General features: G+C 36.3%; 1 protein-coding gene across 1 annotated transcript in view; it reads right to left on the bottom strand.

Moving 5' to 3' along the window:
• Positions 1-992: 992 nt before the first annotated feature.
• LOC142338650 (uncharacterized) overlaps positions 993-18,106 on the bottom strand; it is a 385,398-nt gene continuing 368,284 nt past the window's right edge. The window contains exons 5-6 of the mRNA XM_075388497.1: positions 2,446-2,630; positions 993-1,213 (exon numbers count right to left, since the gene is read on the bottom strand). Coding sequence (XP_075244612.1) covers positions 1,088-1,213; positions 2,446-2,630 — 311 coding nt within the window. The 3' untranslated portion in view covers positions 993-1,087. The remainder of the gene's footprint in view (positions 1,214-2,445; positions 2,631-18,106) is intronic.

Below are 18,106 nucleotides of genomic sequence, written 5' to 3'. Positions count from 1 at the left end.
GTCATTATCAATCTTTCTCTTGGTTACACAGCACATGTTATCACATATGTAAATCATTACGAAAAAAATGCAACGTGATTTCTTGGGGTTTAGTTTATCTGTGCCGGGAAGGCGGGGACACAAACAAAACAAATTTGGAAAATCACACTAGATATTTTGGCTTAAAACAGTTTTCTCTCTCATGCCCTTCGATTATTTAACTAATGTTGTTCACGAGATATGTAAAATACTCAACTTTTACCAAAGCCATTTCACATCTGATGATATCTTCAATTCCCATGTCATGTTTTCACTATAATAGTACGAGGTTGAGTTTTGCTTGTACCAATTCGTTTAGTGTATTGGGCGGAATTGAGACGAGATGAAGCCCAAGTAGAACGGAGTTCAGCACTAGAAACTGAGGCACCAAAAATACTTCTCTAATTGTCTAAAGGCGCAGAACAGATTTATTGCTCAGAAAACTATACTTTCAACTTGTGATCAAATAAAAGGATAGTGGCTACACGAAGTTTTCATATGTGCAAAAATGTTTAGTTCTTGCTTCTTTAAAATATCATAGAAATGTCATCTCTTGTGGAAAATTTTTAGCTTTTGGGAAAATTTTTTAACGCGAAGAACATTTTTTCTTTTGTACTCTTAGAGTACTCTTCAATGAGGAGGGCAAAGTCATTGGAGTACAATTGGAGTTCTGGGCCGTTTTTGGGGTAATGATCAGCCTTGTGTATAGGTAGTCAATTTAAAACTGATGATAAGAATAAAAATTTCTCGCAAACTAACATCTTATTTTTTATCATAAGCTTTTGACAATCCGAAAGACTGCAGAGGTTCAGCAAAAAAATTTAGATCTAATTTGTTTCACCCTACACCCACCCCTCCCTCTCGCAAGGGGGGGGGGTGAGAACAGATTCTCCTCCATTTGGTTAAAAATAACCTGTAACTTTTTTTCTGAAACCAGGCGAACAAACTTTTTAGTTTACCAAAAAAAGTTTACCTGGAATGTTAAATTGAATTCAGTTGAAATTAGAATCTGTAGAGAATTTTTAGTTCCTCAACCGTTATTCTGACATTTGTAACAATAGATCAAAGATCAATCGAACCAATGGGGCAAACAACGATGTGCCTCGATGGGTCCTTTCACCTCACAGAAAAGTTCGGAACAACACTTCGCCTTAGTGTCGTTTGGATCACACTCTTGCAACATCGGAATGCAAATCTGAAGCCAGGAGAAAAAGACTGAAGCGTCGAAAAAAATATCCAACAGCCTTTTCCCATTGTCCCCCCTCAACTTATTGAGTGCAGATAATGTTCACCCCTCAACTACACGTGCATTTTTTTAACACATTCAACGATTTACTATAAAATGACACATGCTCTGTAAATGGGGGATGGGGGGCTCATAACGTATTGGGGGCACAAACGGAAAAGATCCTAGATTTCTAATTTACAGTTTTTGAAGAAGATCTGACAGTCCTCAAGCATTGAATTATCTGATAAGTGCACGTCAGAATTCTCAGTTTTTGTCAGATATTTTCCGGTAAGAAATTACAGTTTCACTTGGGAATGAGAGTTCGATTGAAAGGTGTAGGAACATTCACGATAGGTCAATCCGTGAAATCGCGTAATTTGTCGAAGGTTTTGTCGAAAAAATAATGTCAAAATTGCGGTGAATAGCGGTGAAAAAAAAATTCACCGCAAAAGCGCCTGCATGTTTTTGCGATGAATGCGGTGAAAGCGGTGAATTTTTGTAAGATTTGCGGTTTTTAGCGGTGAATTTTTGTAAAATTTCCGGTTTTTAGCGGTGAAATTTTTTTTCACCGCATTCACCGGATTTCTTACAAAAAAAATCGCACTTACACGGGTTCGAATCTCTTACCTCCTTTGTGTCAACAACTTCTTACACCACTGCGCCGTCTATCACGTACTTTACCTTTATTCCTTGTGAATTTAAATCAGATTCAATAAACGTTATTGAAAACAAACGCGTTAAATTTCTGTAAGACTTGCGGTTTTTAGCGGTGAATTTTTGTAAGATTTGCGGTTTATAGAGGTGAATTTTTTATTTTCACCGCTTAAGCGGTGAAAAAAATAATTCCCCGCTACCAACGGGAAGCAGTGAAAATAAAAAAGTCACCGCTTAAAACCGCAAATCTTGCGAAAATTCACCGAAAAAAAATCTACAGTAATTTTTAGCGGTTAATTTTTGTAAGATTTGCGATTCTTAGCGTTGCATTTTTTTCTCACCGCATTCAACGCCAAAAATCGCAATTCTAACATCTTTTCACCGCATTCACCGGGAATCTTACATTTTTTAGCGATTTTTAGCGTTGACACCTCAGCCCGGGTAGTTTGTTAATTGGGCTTAAAAGCTAATCTGATATAAAAGGGGGTGTTATATACTCCACTGGGTGCAATGATTAATTGTCAGAGTATATAAAAAATGCTTGCCTCATTTCCACAGTAGCGTCTGTCAAGTGCCAAGTCAGGTAGAGGAAAGTACGAGAGCTTTGCGTGTACTGAAACTTTTCCTGTTGAGCATCCTACGCTGTTGTAATAAAAATAATATATCGAGTAAACGCACAGAGGCTCATCGTTGATCTTGTCGTACAGATAAGTTGGGTCTCCCCCATCGCCTGAAATGGAAAACTCCACATTTAGGATGTTTTTTGCATTTTGATGTACGGAAAACTAGCCGACGTGAATAATAGCCGAAAAGGTCAAAGTTTGGCATAGTAGCAGAAATAATTCCTTCAGAGAATTGCCGTATTTAAACATAAGTGGGCGCGCAAATATCTAACTCGCTTACTAATGCAATTAACACAATTAGTTATGCCTCGCGGGCCACGGCCCTGCCTCAGCAGCCCATGGGACTTGCTATCAACCTATCACAACCGATCAAAATATCACGACCGATCTCAAGTCTGATTGGTTGATATCTCCTTTTCGGTTAATAATCCATTCGGCTAATATTCTTTTCGGCTCAATTTCCCAGCGCCACGAAGTTTACGCAAAAAGCAAAATTCTGTGAAAGTGCAAAGCATATTAAAATATTTTTGCCTTCTAATTTTATAGACGGCAAAAGTTTTCGGAGCTTTTTTTCAGCTTAAAAAACAGCTCACGAAGTACAGATGTGCGCAACAGCCCCACGTTTTTTGCAACCTCTCTTCAAACTTGTTTGCCATAGTCGAGAATTCTTACACAAGTATGTGAAAAAAGTACAGAAAGGGCGCTGAAAAAATAGTTCTGAGCGGACAAATCTTGCATATTATTGCGCTTAATGTGCTGAAAAAATTGAGCATGCGTAAATAAATTCAGCGGTTAACTTTGTAAGATTTATCGCCTGAAAAAAAATTTTATTCAGCCCCTGTCATCGCATTTCCTACATTTATTTGAGTACTTTCTTCACCTATCTCATTTTTTCAACGCTTTATTTCCACAATTTCAGCATTGTGAGCACCTAATTTACATTTTTTCAGCTCTTTCCGTACTAGATTTGAGCACTTTAAGCACCTTTAAGCACATATCTTAAATATTTTTAACGCATTCCATACACAATTTCAACGCTCTCAGACATCAAGCATATTTTCGTCGCTTTCTTTATACAATTTCAGCATTTTGAGCACTTATCATACATGTTGTCAACGCTTACCAACAAGCTGATTTTAAATCATTGATTTGGTCTAAGAATTTTTTGGCCATCCTAATGTTTAGATATAAGAAGTTATTTAATTTCATTTCTCTCAAGATACATAAACTTTCAGAAAAAAAACAATGGTAAGGCAAATTACAAGTTTTACGTTAGCAAGACACAATATTTCACTGCTCAAGTCAGATTGCGACAATCCGCAATTTACATCAATTTAACATTCAAACTTTAATTTTTCCCATGCTTTCCAGTCGTTGCTTCAGTTCTATCTATAGCATGCTATTCTTGTTGTACATGTCATTTCTCAACCGTTGATTGGGTGAAACCAACTATGTCGACATATCTATAAAACGTCAGTTTTTACCATGCAAAACCAACGTCAGGGATTGGTGGTTATGCATGCATTTTATCCAGACCTTTTTGCAAATACACATCAGGATTTCGGTGTAGAATTGACGTAATAGCCCAATGTTAATATAATGCTGAGTCCGTGTTGTTATAGTCAGAAACGAAATATGTCAACATATAGTGACTAAAATTTGTTTCGTACGCTAGTAGTATATAGATGGACCGAGGTGCCCGAGGGGGGTGGGGGGGGGTGATGACCCACATGTTTTAAGTTTTAAGATAGGCTATTGCGATTTCAAATCATTTTGGTCTTTTTTGAGTTATCGCAGCAATGTATAAAGATAGGTAATAGATTTTACTTGTATTAACATTAGAGTTATGGAGCAACGTATAAATATAGGTAACAAATTTTACAGGTATTAAGATTTGATTTTTGACAGTAATGTATAAAGATATGTATTATATTTTACACGTATTAAAATAGCAGCGCATTAAGATAGGTAATAGGTTTTATGTATAAGTTTTCTCACTAAAATTCTCATCACAAAATAAGAAAAAAAGCTAACAGATTGCAAATTGGAAAATGAGGCTGTGTTGTATTTCTTCTTTCACAATGAGTCATCAATTTGATGCTGATCTTTCAAGGTACTTGATAGCAAACATTTCTCAATAAGACCAAATACAAGACACAAAATTCTACACTGCTAATACACTTTCGGATATTCTGAGTAGCTCCTGTGTTGAGAATAACCCAATTCTAAAGAAAGAGTTTTCTATAAAACCTTTTTTGATCAAACTCATGATTGTTGTAATGGATATTTTATAAATCACGTAATTATCATGAATGACTTCACAGCAAACTAATGCTAATTTCGATTTTCAGAGACTGTACAGGTAAGAAAGATTATCTCAAGCAACTGATAAAAAATATACGAAATAATCAACTTAACTAAGGGTTAACTGGAACAAAAGTGGTTCAAAATAGACCTCAGTTGAACTAATAACCTTGTATTGGTCTCCTTATATGGATGTCTACATTGATACACTAAAAATATTTTATTGATAGCCATGATATGAAAGTTATTCAATCAGAAGTGCTAGAACAAAAGGAACTTTAAGAATTTCCAGGTGTTTCTTTATATCAGAGCAGTAAGCCCTGCTTGATTTTTTCACCCAGTGTTGTCTGCAGATCTGGTCAACACCTTGCGAAATGAGTCAGAAAACTTACATACTCAGCTTGAAGTTTAAAAACCCGGTTCAAGTTTCCCTTCAAGGATGATTACTTTAAACAGTGGACTCATCAACTTGCAAAAAATTTTTTTACAATCACGTAACATGTTCACGAGCCCAAAATTGATTTAAATGGATAAAATGTATAAAAAAGTATCAGAAAGTTTAGATCATCAAAGGTGTTATATGAATTCCATCTGCAACCAAAATTCGTTTTGAATGGAAAAACGAGAGTCCTTTTTAGTTTGCTCATAGGTTAGAATTTGGTGATTTATAGTTCTGAATCATCTGTTAGTTGAGGCCATATTCACTGAATTGTCCAGGACTCGTCTGTATTTCCGTAAAGGTCCATCACTGTTTTCTTCCAGAACACTCTTGTTGAGTCCTTTTCTGCTGAACTTAGTTTTGTTTGTTAATCAATTATAGCAACAATACGTTTTGCTACATAAACATAGCATTTCAGTACATCGGAATTTCTCCTTGAATAATCCAGGCTCACGCTTGTCATGTTATATATGTTTATCGCAAAAATTTCTTGGAAAAAATTTACGTACACTATTAGCATGAAAAAAATCTGTACAGTGATTACTTTTCGTCTCATTCCAAATACTCCTCATTTCTGGTTTAATGCATTCATAGAGATTTTCCTGAGCCAGTGCCAGATACCAAGAATCAGTGTCCATTCCAAGCTCCTCGAATATCTGAACATTACGAAACTTTACAAAGAAGTCGTAGTAGAGCTCGAGCGTTCTCAGTTTTGCATACTGTAAGATAAAGAATGCAACAATTATTGGTTCACGATGTTCAACAGTGCTTTTCACAAGCTCAACCTCATACATATCTGTCGAAACGTTGTTCAATCTTCTAAAAAGACGGTTATTAATAGCTTTATGCGTCTTTCCATCGCTAAGATAAAGATTTTCTGTTTGTCGGCTTCAACCCATAATCTGATAACCATACGAGCTGTTACCAAGTAATTCCATAGTTTCAGCAACAACGCTAGAGTCCGGATTTTCATCGCCTTCTCGTCTTGCATCAACAACAGATTGTACGAAAACGTTGATACACATTTGTGGGGTATACTCAATGAATCTGTGGATTTTGGTACAACGTAGACCCAGCTCCAATTAAAACTTTAATAATGGTCTTTTGATGATTCCATTATTTAATTTGTAACTCGAAAATAACATTCGTTTTAGCAATAACGCGTTTTTTTTCAGCATATTCCAGCATGAATTTCCCTATATTCTTTCTCCGAACTTCATTGATTTTGAAAATTGGAGGAAAGTTTGCAAATCGTTCACGAAACTCTTCATCGTTCACAATGTGAAGAACTTCTAAATCACATTGTGCATATCCGAAAAAATTATCTTCCTCTATCCTCGCCAACTGTTTTTTACTACTCAATGGTAATTTGTAGGGGAACTTTTTTCTGACGTGGTTCTTGAGCATGACGTTCTCCTGAACATTATCGCACCATTCACAATCTCTCATCTCTATAACTTTATGTCCTTTTTTTCCGTGTAAAGTTTTCGTAAATTATCAAATTCAGGTTTCCGGATAAAAACTCATATTCATCCTCACTAAGCTTTGATTGAGTTTCCCGATAGGGACAGAAAAGGTAGTAGCATCCAAGGGTTCAATAATTGTTTGGCAATGACCACAAAAGCCATCCACTATAAAATAATCAGTTTTTTTCGGTTTTCAAGTCATATAGAAGCTCTCAATAGTACATTCGCGTCTGGTTGCTTGATAGAAAGACATTACCATCTTCTCAAACTTCCTGATTTTGTTTTGACGAGCTTTGAACTTTTTGAAGATTCCTATCCAACTCCCATCTAGTGTAGAGTCCATTTGGCATTTCTTGGCACATGTAGAAAGGACAAAATAGGCTAGCATCTATTCCAACTATTGCTTTACAGACATTGTTTGATCTCCGGATGAACGCTTTGTGTCCAAGAGCTTTCCTTGTAAACACTATTGATGGACCACCAGTCATTTCACTCCGTATTTTCTCATGCAAGTCTTTTCCAGCTTCGAGTAAGAGTGAAACTTTCTATCAGTCGACTTATGAGGACAGATATTTGCTAAATTGGGTAGTGTACACTCAAGCTTTAACATATCAAATTTTTTAATCGTGATAGAATTTCATCTTTTTCTTTATTGCTTGCAAAGTTTGTACAACATCTTTGTTGTTATGCCAGCGAAGGAAATTGAGAAAAGTTTTCATTTTCTCCATCTTCCACAACTTTTCAGGGAGAGCATAAATCTCATCTCCAGAGAAAGGATTCTCTTTCAAACCCAGTTCCCGGAGAACATCTGTTTCCTCTTTTCCAGATTCCATCATTTTCTTGAACTGACAGAAGTCCTTCTCCAAAGGATTTAGATTTTTCAGTTTGCCGAAGAAGGAATCATAGGATGGAAGTTGATTGCAGTGAAGTTTCGTCAATGAATCGAAGCATTCATATGGGAAATAAGCTTTTGTCTCCTCAGATTGATATGCTTTCAGAAAAGAAGCCAGAGATGCTGCTCCGCCAAGAAAGTTCAAAATATCGAGAACCTGAATATCACTATATTTGAAAGAAATAAATTGATTTGATTTTTTGATTACCGTAGGTTGAATAGCTGTATCGTTAAGGAGATGGGGAATGAGATACGCTTTGACTAAATTTAGGTCATGTTTTCTAATTTTGAATCCAAAAACTGGTGGAGTGTCAACATAATCGTTGAAATGACGCTGGAGATCAAGTAGCTGTTTTTGCTGGATTCGCAAAAAAATTTAGATACATTACTATCTTCTGTTTCACTACTGATTTTTGGTTGAGTTTCGGAAATAATTTCCAGTCTGGAGGAAAAATCACTCAACTTAGTTTTGATCTCTGCTTCCAACGCCAAGAACTTGGGTCTCAAGTACGCTTTGTTTTTTGCTGCTAATTTTTCCAGTTGAGCTACAAAGGATATGATGAGACGATTAGGATCGTTTTCGCATAATAAAACTGGTTCATCAAACAAATTTGAAGAGATTGATACCGATACAGGTACATGAGTACCAATCCAGGATGTTGTCGCAGTGTTATTGGTTTCCAGTGATTGAACACATATTGCTTCGAAGTCGAAGACGACAAAATTTCTGAAGAGGGTATTGTCTTCTGGATAAGCGATTGGGAAGTTGTCAAGCTTCTCAAATAGTGTTTCCCGCAAAGAATAAGCACCTCGCGGATAGAAGTTTTTCAATCGTTATTTAAAAGTTTTCAAATGCCGGTTGAAATGACCTGAATGGTTGAAAAACACATCACAGCTGGGACAACGAAACTTCTTGAAGAATTTGTAGATCTCATTAAAATAGCAGATGTGATTGTTATGTCGAAGCATGTTATATCGAAGCATTTTAATTCTGCACCATTTTTTGTTGCAAAATTACAATTCCTTTTTTTTTACAGTAAAGAGTGCCCATCATACATGTCTTCCTGTGGCGAGCAATATTGGCCTTTACAACGGATTTTCCACATTTTTGACAGTTGACGGATAGGTTTCGATCTTTTGCAGGCATTTTGTTATAGCTGGGTAAGTTTAACTAAGGAATGAATTAATAGATGTTTTATTTTTGTCGAAATGAATTGACAATTTAGTCGTAGAATATGAATAAACAAAAGTCTCTCAAGTTCTGCAGAAATTCAAAGTGTATTATGCGAACAATAAATTTGAAATATTTCTTTATGTTAATAAAAATAGATTTTATTTCGAGTCGTCAACGAATCACAGCAAAGTTTGCACAACTTCGAGAATTTGCGACAGTCTTTATTCGTGTACAGAACTTCTAAAAATTACAACAGCCCGATTAGTTTACTTAATTTCCGGAAACAATTTGTTCAAAAACAATGAAAACAACCAAAAGATTATCTCAGGTTAAAGATTGTTGAACTTCGGGAAAATGCGACAGCTTTGATTTCTTTGCAGAGCTTCGGAAAAACCAGACAGCCTTGGTTTGTTTACTTAATGTCTAGACAGAATTTGTTTACCAGCAATTAAAATAACAAAAATTCAAAGAAATTTTCTCTTAAAACGACCCTGAAATTTTGTGTACACCGTATTCTCAACTCAAACCCATTAATTCATAGAGGTAATTCACTATTTACTCACACAGTTTCGTCTCTTACTATGGTTGAGGCTATGTACGAAAACAGTCCTGAACACTTCAAAAATTTTCAAAAACAATTCAAGTACACTATTTGCGTCACAGAACCAAAACCTCAAGATTCTGGAATAGAAAATTTTGCTTACGATTATCATTCGTCTTTGACTGTTATCGATGGTTGTTCGTTTGGTTCCAGTCATTGGCATCTTATTTTTGAAGATAAAGGTCCGGAAAATAGTTTTTTTTCTTCGTATGCTCCTGCAACGATACCTTGCCTCGTGACTTTTTTCAAATCCTTAATTTGCCGACGGAGAAAAACTTTGATACTCATGGTGCTATTGTTTCTCGCTTACATGTCGCATTGGAGTACTTGTCACAGTTTAATCATGTTTCAACCAGCAAAACTAAAAAACAACTTCTTCTGCCTAACTCTGTGAAAAGACTCTCAACCATTACTACCACCACTTCTAACAAACGTGCTTCTACTATCCCCGATGTGACTGTAAAACGATTTTGTCAACTAATGCTTGGTGAACATTCCTCTTCTCTCTATCAGATTATGGATATAATTTTAACTGGGCAGGGAGGTTTTGTACATGAGATTTCAGACTATTGAATAAATTTTCCTTTCTGTAAAAGTAGCGCTGTGATAGAACAATAAATTCAATTTTACTCTATATGTTTTAAAATTGCTAGCAAATGAAATTCATTTAAATCAGGTACAAAGGGAAATTTACTGCTGTAGAAATATTGAGCTATATAGATGCAAAATAAACCACGCAGTTTCGAGTCTGCTGATTGCAGGGCAGACCGAATATCGCTTCCGTGCTCCATTATAGCCATCATCATGTGTAAATCAGTACATTGCTGTAAGCGGGAGAAAATGTCTTTATAGGCAGTCAGAGATAGTGCTAACGGATCTGCAAAGTATAGTACAGGATATGCGTTGCATTTGGCAAGCATCACCCAATGTGAACCAATAGAATCAGCTCGCGATGCATTCACAGTTATGAAACTGTTAACATGTAAGTTTAGGAGATAATTGTCAGCCGCACAAACACCTTGAAATTTAAATTTGAGATAATTTCACTTTTCAACATGAATATCAATTTGGTCTCCATCCATTAGTATAAGCATTCATGGGTAGAATACTTCTGGATACCTTTCTTGCAGAGCCAATGTAAACAGTAGACGATTTTTCTCTATTTAAATGTTGTTTGGCAAATCAGTATCAAGATTCTGTTCAACCGATAATGGTGAGTTTATTAGTTCGTGAATAAAATCGAGTGTCGCCTCTTGCGTGCTAGTTAAGTCAAAGACCATTTTAAAGTGATGCGCAAAATCACTTAGGGGTATTTCATGACCGTTTTCAAGATAAGCTAAGGCACTCATTGAATTGTAATACAGGCGTTTGTTATCATTTGTTAACATTGGTTTGCCAGCTGTTGCGAACCCGTTTCGATGGACCGTAATTTTAAGCAAATCAAATTTTTGGTAGTGGTAGGGATCGATATTGTTAGTTCCAATGAATGCATTGCTCCTGCACAATGCAACAATCAGTCGCCTTATTGGTTCTTTTGTGAAAACATCTTCATGTTTCCAACTGCGTTGACCTGCTGTTGCGAGGAATGTTTTTGTCATTACTTCAATGTAGCGATTCATTGCCGAAGTTCTTAGGAGTGTTTTTTCAATGGCTCCAATAACGTTGTCTGTCACTGTCATCTTTCTTACAAATAAGTTTGCTTCATCGATTTTAACTTTTAAATAATTTTTTTGCCGCCGTCTCACTAATGTTAACAAAATCATATTGCAGTCCTTGGAAAGAAAGCCTCAATGTAACACCATTTACTAGATGTTTTCCACAGGAAAAGAAATCAACAGCGAGCTTTCCATATAAAGTAATTTATTCCGATTTTCTCACAGCTACCTGCCTTGCATCCTTTGAGGCTACAGCAATACCAGCAGGGTTCGGCTCATACTCGTAACCTTGACACTTTAATCAGGTTTTCTTCGCATCGGCTCCATGCAAAAATTCTGTTTCAATAAAATTTTTATGAGGATAGTGTCTATTAGCTGAGCAAATTTTTATTCCATTTGCAAAAACATTGCAGTCGGCGAACAATGAAAGAAGAACATTGTTGACAAAATATGCGGCATCGGTTGCGGTTATATCGCTGGCGGTATATCGCAAATCAGTTCCATCAGCCTTTTGTATTCCAAATTTGACATTTTACTTCCAAATAAATTTGCTGCAAATCTATGAAATTGTTGCGATCGCCCACAACGTCCAATTTGAGCGATGATCCAGAGGGAGAATAAAGTGGTCCAGTTTTTTGCTCGAATAATTGATCAAAGGTAGCTAGCAAAGGTTTTTTTAACAAACGTGCTTCTACTATCCCCGATGTGACTGTAAAACGATTTTGTCAACTAATGCTTGGTGAACATTCCTCTTCTCTCTATCAGATTATGGATATAATTTTAAGTGGGCAGGGAGGTTTTGTACATGAGATTTCAGACTATTGAATAAATTTTCCTTTCTGTAAAAATAGCGCTGTGATAGAACAATAAATTCAATTTTACTCTATATGTTTTAAAAATGCTAGCAAATGAAATTCATTTAAATCAGGTACAAAGGGAAATTTACTGCTGTAGAAATATTGAGCTATATAGATGCAAAATAAACCACGCAGTTGCGAGTCTGCTGATTGCAGGGCAGACCGAATATCGCTTCCGTGCTCCATCACAGCCATCATCATGTGTAAATCAGTACTTTGCTGTTAGCGGGAGAAAATGTCTTTATAGGCAGTCAGAGGTAGTGCTAACGGATCTGCAAAGTACAGTACAGGATATGCATTGCATTTGGCAAGCATCACCCAATGTGAACCAATAGAATCAGCTCGCGATGCATTCACAGTTATGAAACGGTTAACATGTAAGTTTAGGAGATAATTGTCAGCCGCACAAACACCTCGAAATTTAAATTTGAGATATTTTCACTTTTCAACATGAATATCAATTTGGTCTTCATCCATTAGTATAAGCATTCATGGGTAGAATACTTCTGGATACTTTTCTTGCAGAGCCAATGTAAACAGTAGACGATTTTTCTCTATTTTAATGTTGTTTGGCAAATCAGTATCAAGATTCAGTTCAACCGATAATGGTGAGTTTATTAGTTCGTGAATAAAATCGAGTGTCGCCTCTTGCGTGCTGGTTAAGTCAAAGACCATTTTAAAGTGATGCGCAAAATCACTTAGGGGTATTTCATGACCGTTTTCAAGATAAGCTAAGGCACTCATTGAATTGTAATACAGGCGTTTGTTATCATTTGTTAACATTGGTGTGTCAGCTGTTGCGAACCCGTTTCGATGGACCGTAATTTTAAGCAAACCAAATTTTTGGTAGTGGTAGGGATCGATATTGTTAGTTCCAATGAATGCATTGCTCCTGCACAATGCAACAATCAATCGCCTTATTGGTTCTTTTCTGAAAACCATTTCATGTTTCCAACTGCGTTGACCTGCTGTTGCGAGGAATGTTTTTGTCATTACTTCAATGTAGCGATTCATTGCCGAAGTTCTTAGGAGTGTTTTTTCAATGGCTCCAACAACGTTGTCTGTCACTGTCATCTTTCTTACAAATAAGTTTGCTTCATGGATTTTAACTATTAAATAATTTTTTTGCCGCCGTCTCACTAATGTTAACAAAATCATATTGCAGTCCTTGGAAAGAAAGCCTCAATGTAACACCATTTACTAGATGTTTTCCACAGGAAAAGAAATCAACAGCGAGCTTTCCATATAAAGTAATTTGCTCCGATTTTCTCACAGCTACCTGCCTTGCATCCTTTGAGGCTACAGCAATACCAGCGGGGTTCGGCTCATACTCGTAACCTTGACACTTTAACCAGGTTTTCTTTGCATCGGCTCCATGCAAAAATTCTGTTTCAATAAAATTTTTATGAGGATAGTGTCTATTAGCTGAGCAAATTTTTATTCCATTTGCAAAAACATTGCAGTCGGCGAACAATGAAAGAAGAACATTGTTGACAAAATATGCGGCATCGGTTGCGGTTATATCGCTGGCGGTATATCGCAAATCAGTTCCATCAGCCTTTTGTATTCCAAATTTGACATTTTACTTCCAAATAAATTTGCTGCAAATCTATGAAATTGTTGCGATCGCCCACAACGTCCAATTTGAGCGATGATCCAGAGGGAGAATCAAGTGGTCCAGTTTTTTGCTCGAATAATTGATCAAAGGTAACTAGCAAAGGTGTTTTTTCAAATAGTCGAAGGAGCTGTGAGTGGCTTTGGAAGGTATAATTACTAAATTAGTTCGCATTTCTTACTCGAGAGAAAAAATTAAGTCGACTCATTCCTGGCTGTGGTTTTCTAGAAATGATTTTTTTAGTGGAAATTTTTTTGTCGGTTCAAGGTTTAACTTATTGTTGTCTTCGACGTTTAATAGCTTGCCGCCGCCGTGTTATCCGTGAACGTAGTGAACCATCAATTTGTTTGCGGGCTGTTTTTGCAACCGTGTTTTTCAACGCCTGCTTTGCCGACTTTCGTTTCGTTGCTACTTCAACCATCTCAGGTGCACCCTGCACTAAAAGCCCTCGACCAATTCTTTTGGCAGCGGTCCATATAATTTTTCTTTCCAATGGTAAAGCAACTCTTCCAATACCTGCAGCGGGGGCTCCAAAGCCACTTGCTATTTGACGAAAATGGCCAGAGAAATGTGGCATTGACTGTGATGCTTGGTTGCTGTAGTAAGCTTCCATTTCAATTGATTTTTCGAAACTTCAAACTTACAATCACTTTTCCTGTACCATTGAATGGAACCGGTTTTCCGGCTTCGTTCCTCAACTCCACTTTAATGTTCTGAACATATTTGGAAAGTTTGGGCTGGTTATCCAGAATTGTAAATGTTTTGTTACAAATGGGTGTAACAGTGTTTATGCTGCCGTTTCTCAAACGTCTTTTGGACTCAATGATTTTAATTACAGGAGCTTTCACGTCTCCAATATTCTAATGTTCTATGACGTCTATGTAGACAAAGATTAATTGTGAGCCACAGAATATGTCAACTGGAAAATCACTTTGGTGTCTATTGGGAGTTTTGTGTGATTTGTATCCATTATGAATGTATCCATCATGCGAGTTTTCTTTTATACCCGTGAAGCCAAGAATACTTGGAACTTCTTTGTTTTCAAATGAAAAACGCTCATTTGCTCCGAATTGTACAACCAGTTTATGAGTAATTTTGTCAAAACTAAAATCAAAATGTTTAAACTGAGCAATTCGCCTTAGTTCATCCATTAGTTGATCCAAGCTACTGTATATGCCTTTGCGAATTTTTCTAAGGTGTTCACTGCAATTACTTGAGGCGTCGTGTTCGGCTCCCGAGTTTACATAAACGACTAACAATGAATTGACGTTTGAATTGACGTTGTTGATGTTTGATGGGAAGGATATTGAAGATAAATCTACTTGCCATTCTCCATCCAAAATAAGTGATTGAGCTAACTGAATTCGGAATTTTGCCATTGTGTTTTCACCAAAAATTTCCATTGATGCGTTGGATGTTAAGTCGATTGTGAATTCTTTGGCGTGATTCATTTTATTCGTCTGCAGTAACTAACACGTTTACTTAGACTAATTCCAATTCATAAAATTTACATTCAATTATAAAGTTGTCTTCATCTATAAGATTGCACGTTGGAAGACTCACGGTATCAATTTGAATATCGTAAAAACTTCGTCTATATATTTTTGTTTATAACCTTTTCTGAATTCTTCGTTGTGCTTCGCTATCCGAACAAGGTCTGTTTTTTCGTATTTTGGTTTGTAAAATGGTTCATGCTTTTGAAAACTTTTTTAGGTGCTAATTGGGTTACCCGGTTAACACGACTGTTTATAGTATTTACAAACTGCGGGTAATTTTTTAATATACGTCCAAGTCTATTTTTCTTCCAAATATTTGTAAATGATGTTTTTAAGCCAATGAATGTTCTTCTCCGCAAATGCTGACTTGGTTTCGCTTTCTGTAGTATATAAATGAATTCCTTTCTTACAAAACTCCCTCCTTCCTAACAAAAATTTTTGAAGTCTCCTTTGAACTCTGATTCCTTGTCTGTCCATACATTCTCTGGTTGTTTCTTCTTAATCATTTTTTGAGCGCTTCAACAGCATCTTTTGCATATAAAGCTTTCATTGGTTGAACTCGTAAGTAACGTGATAAAACATCCACAGCCACTAACAAATATTTTACACCGTTGTTGTGTTGGGCATTTTTATCCATATACGCAACATTGACAGACCAGATTTCATTTATTCTGTATGCAAGAGCTTTCAGTCGGGGAAAAATATTCCTGAATTGTCTGTGTTTTGTGTAAGGGGCTTTCATCTAAAGATAGCGAACAATTTTAGCTCAGGTGAAACTGCCAGCCTTTTTTGAATTAGCAATGCTACCAAATGCAGTACTGCCTTTAGTGAACAATTTGTCTAACTGTTTAACTTGATAGGAAGTAGTTTTCTCAGAAGCTGGTTGGTTTGATTTCTTCTTCTGCGTCTTCAAAACTTCCCTTGTCGTCGTCAGAAGCTTTAGCTTTTTTTCTGCGGGATTTTGAAGCAACTTGCTTGTCTGACTCATATTCCAAAAATTGTAGTCTTTCTTCAGATGATAAATTTAGAAACTTTGGGGCGTATGTGTTACAAGTCAAAGGTGGACCAACATCGAGATGCGTTAGCACACTGAATTGTTGGAATGATAGTTTGCAAGTGATTTGCTGTAGATTGTAACGAAATGTAGCGGCAAGAACGTCTCTAATTGTACCATTAAAAAGCAATCTCTTTCACGAGTCCAAGGACACAGAATCGGATTCCTCTATTTTGTCCAGTACTTTATGCGCTCTTTCAAGCTTTATCCCCTTCAAGATTCCAATAGCATTCAACACTCTTTGTTTGATAAATGATGTGTTGTTTGTCTTAAATGATTTTTCCATAGACTTGTTATTGTACTTCTATCATCCACTGAAGCGTCCGTTTGTTGCTCTGTATCCTCTTACGATGCAGGGGGAGCTGATGGCAACTTGTTTCTTTGTAGAAGCGATATCTGCTTGGCTGGGTTGTTAATATTTTTGTTGCTGAGTAATTGAGAAGCATGCGGTTGTTCTCTTGTACATCTGCTTATGTATTAACACAAACTCTTCAGTATGCATTTTGTTCTAGATATTTAATCCAGGGTATTGCTATGAATCGAATGAGACTGATACCGGAGGGAGATTGAATCAGTTTTAACCGTTCAGTTTTCCCTACTTTTCAGTTCGAAAGTGTACGCAGAGTTTTTTCAAACTTTTTTAGTTCTTTTTTATTGACTGGAACAACTCAAGAGAGTACGTTCATTACACAATCACTCAGAAACCAAATGAAGTCGCCGTCTCTAACTAATTTGGATTCAATGTTGGAGTTCTTGTTTGTTCTATTTGCCCATTTGTTGAGCATAAGCAAATGTTTCTTTTTCTTTGGTAATTGGTGTAATGACTGCTTCTTGTGCAGGAATGTAAAAAAAATGAAGGATCAGTCCCAATAATTTGTGATGCAAATCATAAACCCTGACTGGTTTTGGGATCGAGATCAATAATCAAATGTTCAAATGGCTCAGCTGTTGCTAATTTTTAGACATCTTTGAGAAACAGGAGACAATTCAACTGCTGGCCAAGGTTTTCAATTTTTTGAATGTCGCGCAGAGACTTGAATAATATAATGTGTGTTGTATTCAAGTCAATTGTCCTCGACCATTTAGTTTGATGAAACAAATTATGCTTCACATATATAACATGAAGTTTACGATGGCGTCCAGACGTAGCTACTTTTACTAATTCTTTGTCATTAAAAATTTCTTCGTATGAGTCCTAAAAAATAAGAAGACAGTTTGAACGATTCTTCGTTATCTCCATTTCTGAGTATTTGATGAATTCAATGCATGCTGTACTACCTTGTTTTTCTCTTAACAGTGGCGGGGACTCCTTGTAAAAGTAATAAATGTTCTCAAAACGTGAAAATAAATTGTTCCCCTGCAAGCATTTGAAACATCAGCTCAGTTTTACCGGAACCTCCGGGTCCAACAATTGACATGAATGTCCGGTAATATGTCAGAATCATTTTGTTCATAATATTGGATTTGAAAACATATAACCAACTAAGATTGACAACAATGCAATCCAAATTGATTTTTCTTCGCAACTTCCTGACAAAAGAATGAACATAGTGAAGCAAAGGATGATCTTTAGAACTATGATACTGACTTGAACAAAAAATATTATTTCCGACCGTGGCACAGATAAGTTGGAACAGCAATGGCATGGAGGCCTCTCTTTGTTGTTTACTTCGAACAAAAAATTGCTAATACCCACATCAGCCTCGTCTATTTGATGCATTTGAAAAAAATTATTTGCTTCAAAAGTTAACTTCAACAAGCACAGTACAAAAAATTAGATATGTAGTTTACTGACTGTCTTCATTGGGCAACTGTTTCATATACCAGAATTCAAACAAAATGAAAACTTTTATGTAGTTTTTTATTTCTAGTTTACAACAAACAGTAGATGAGTCATTTTCTTTATACGATGGTTGACTGAAGACTTTCTCAATTTCAGGGTGCTCCAGGATATACACTCGCAACTCATCTGGCATCTTTTTCAGAGTTAGCTCACGTTCCGGTATTATTATTTTGAATCTAAAGGGAGG

The sequence above is a fragment of the Convolutriloba macropyga genome, chromosome 4, assembly GCF_964194025.1.
Source record: "Convolutriloba macropyga chromosome 4, txConMacr16.3, whole genome shotgun sequence".
NCBI lineage: Eukaryota > Metazoa > Xenacoelomorpha > Acoela > Convolutidae > Convolutriloba > Convolutriloba macropyga.
Note: the sequence above shows the minus strand (reverse complement) of the source record. Positions and strands in the feature narration are given on the sequence as shown.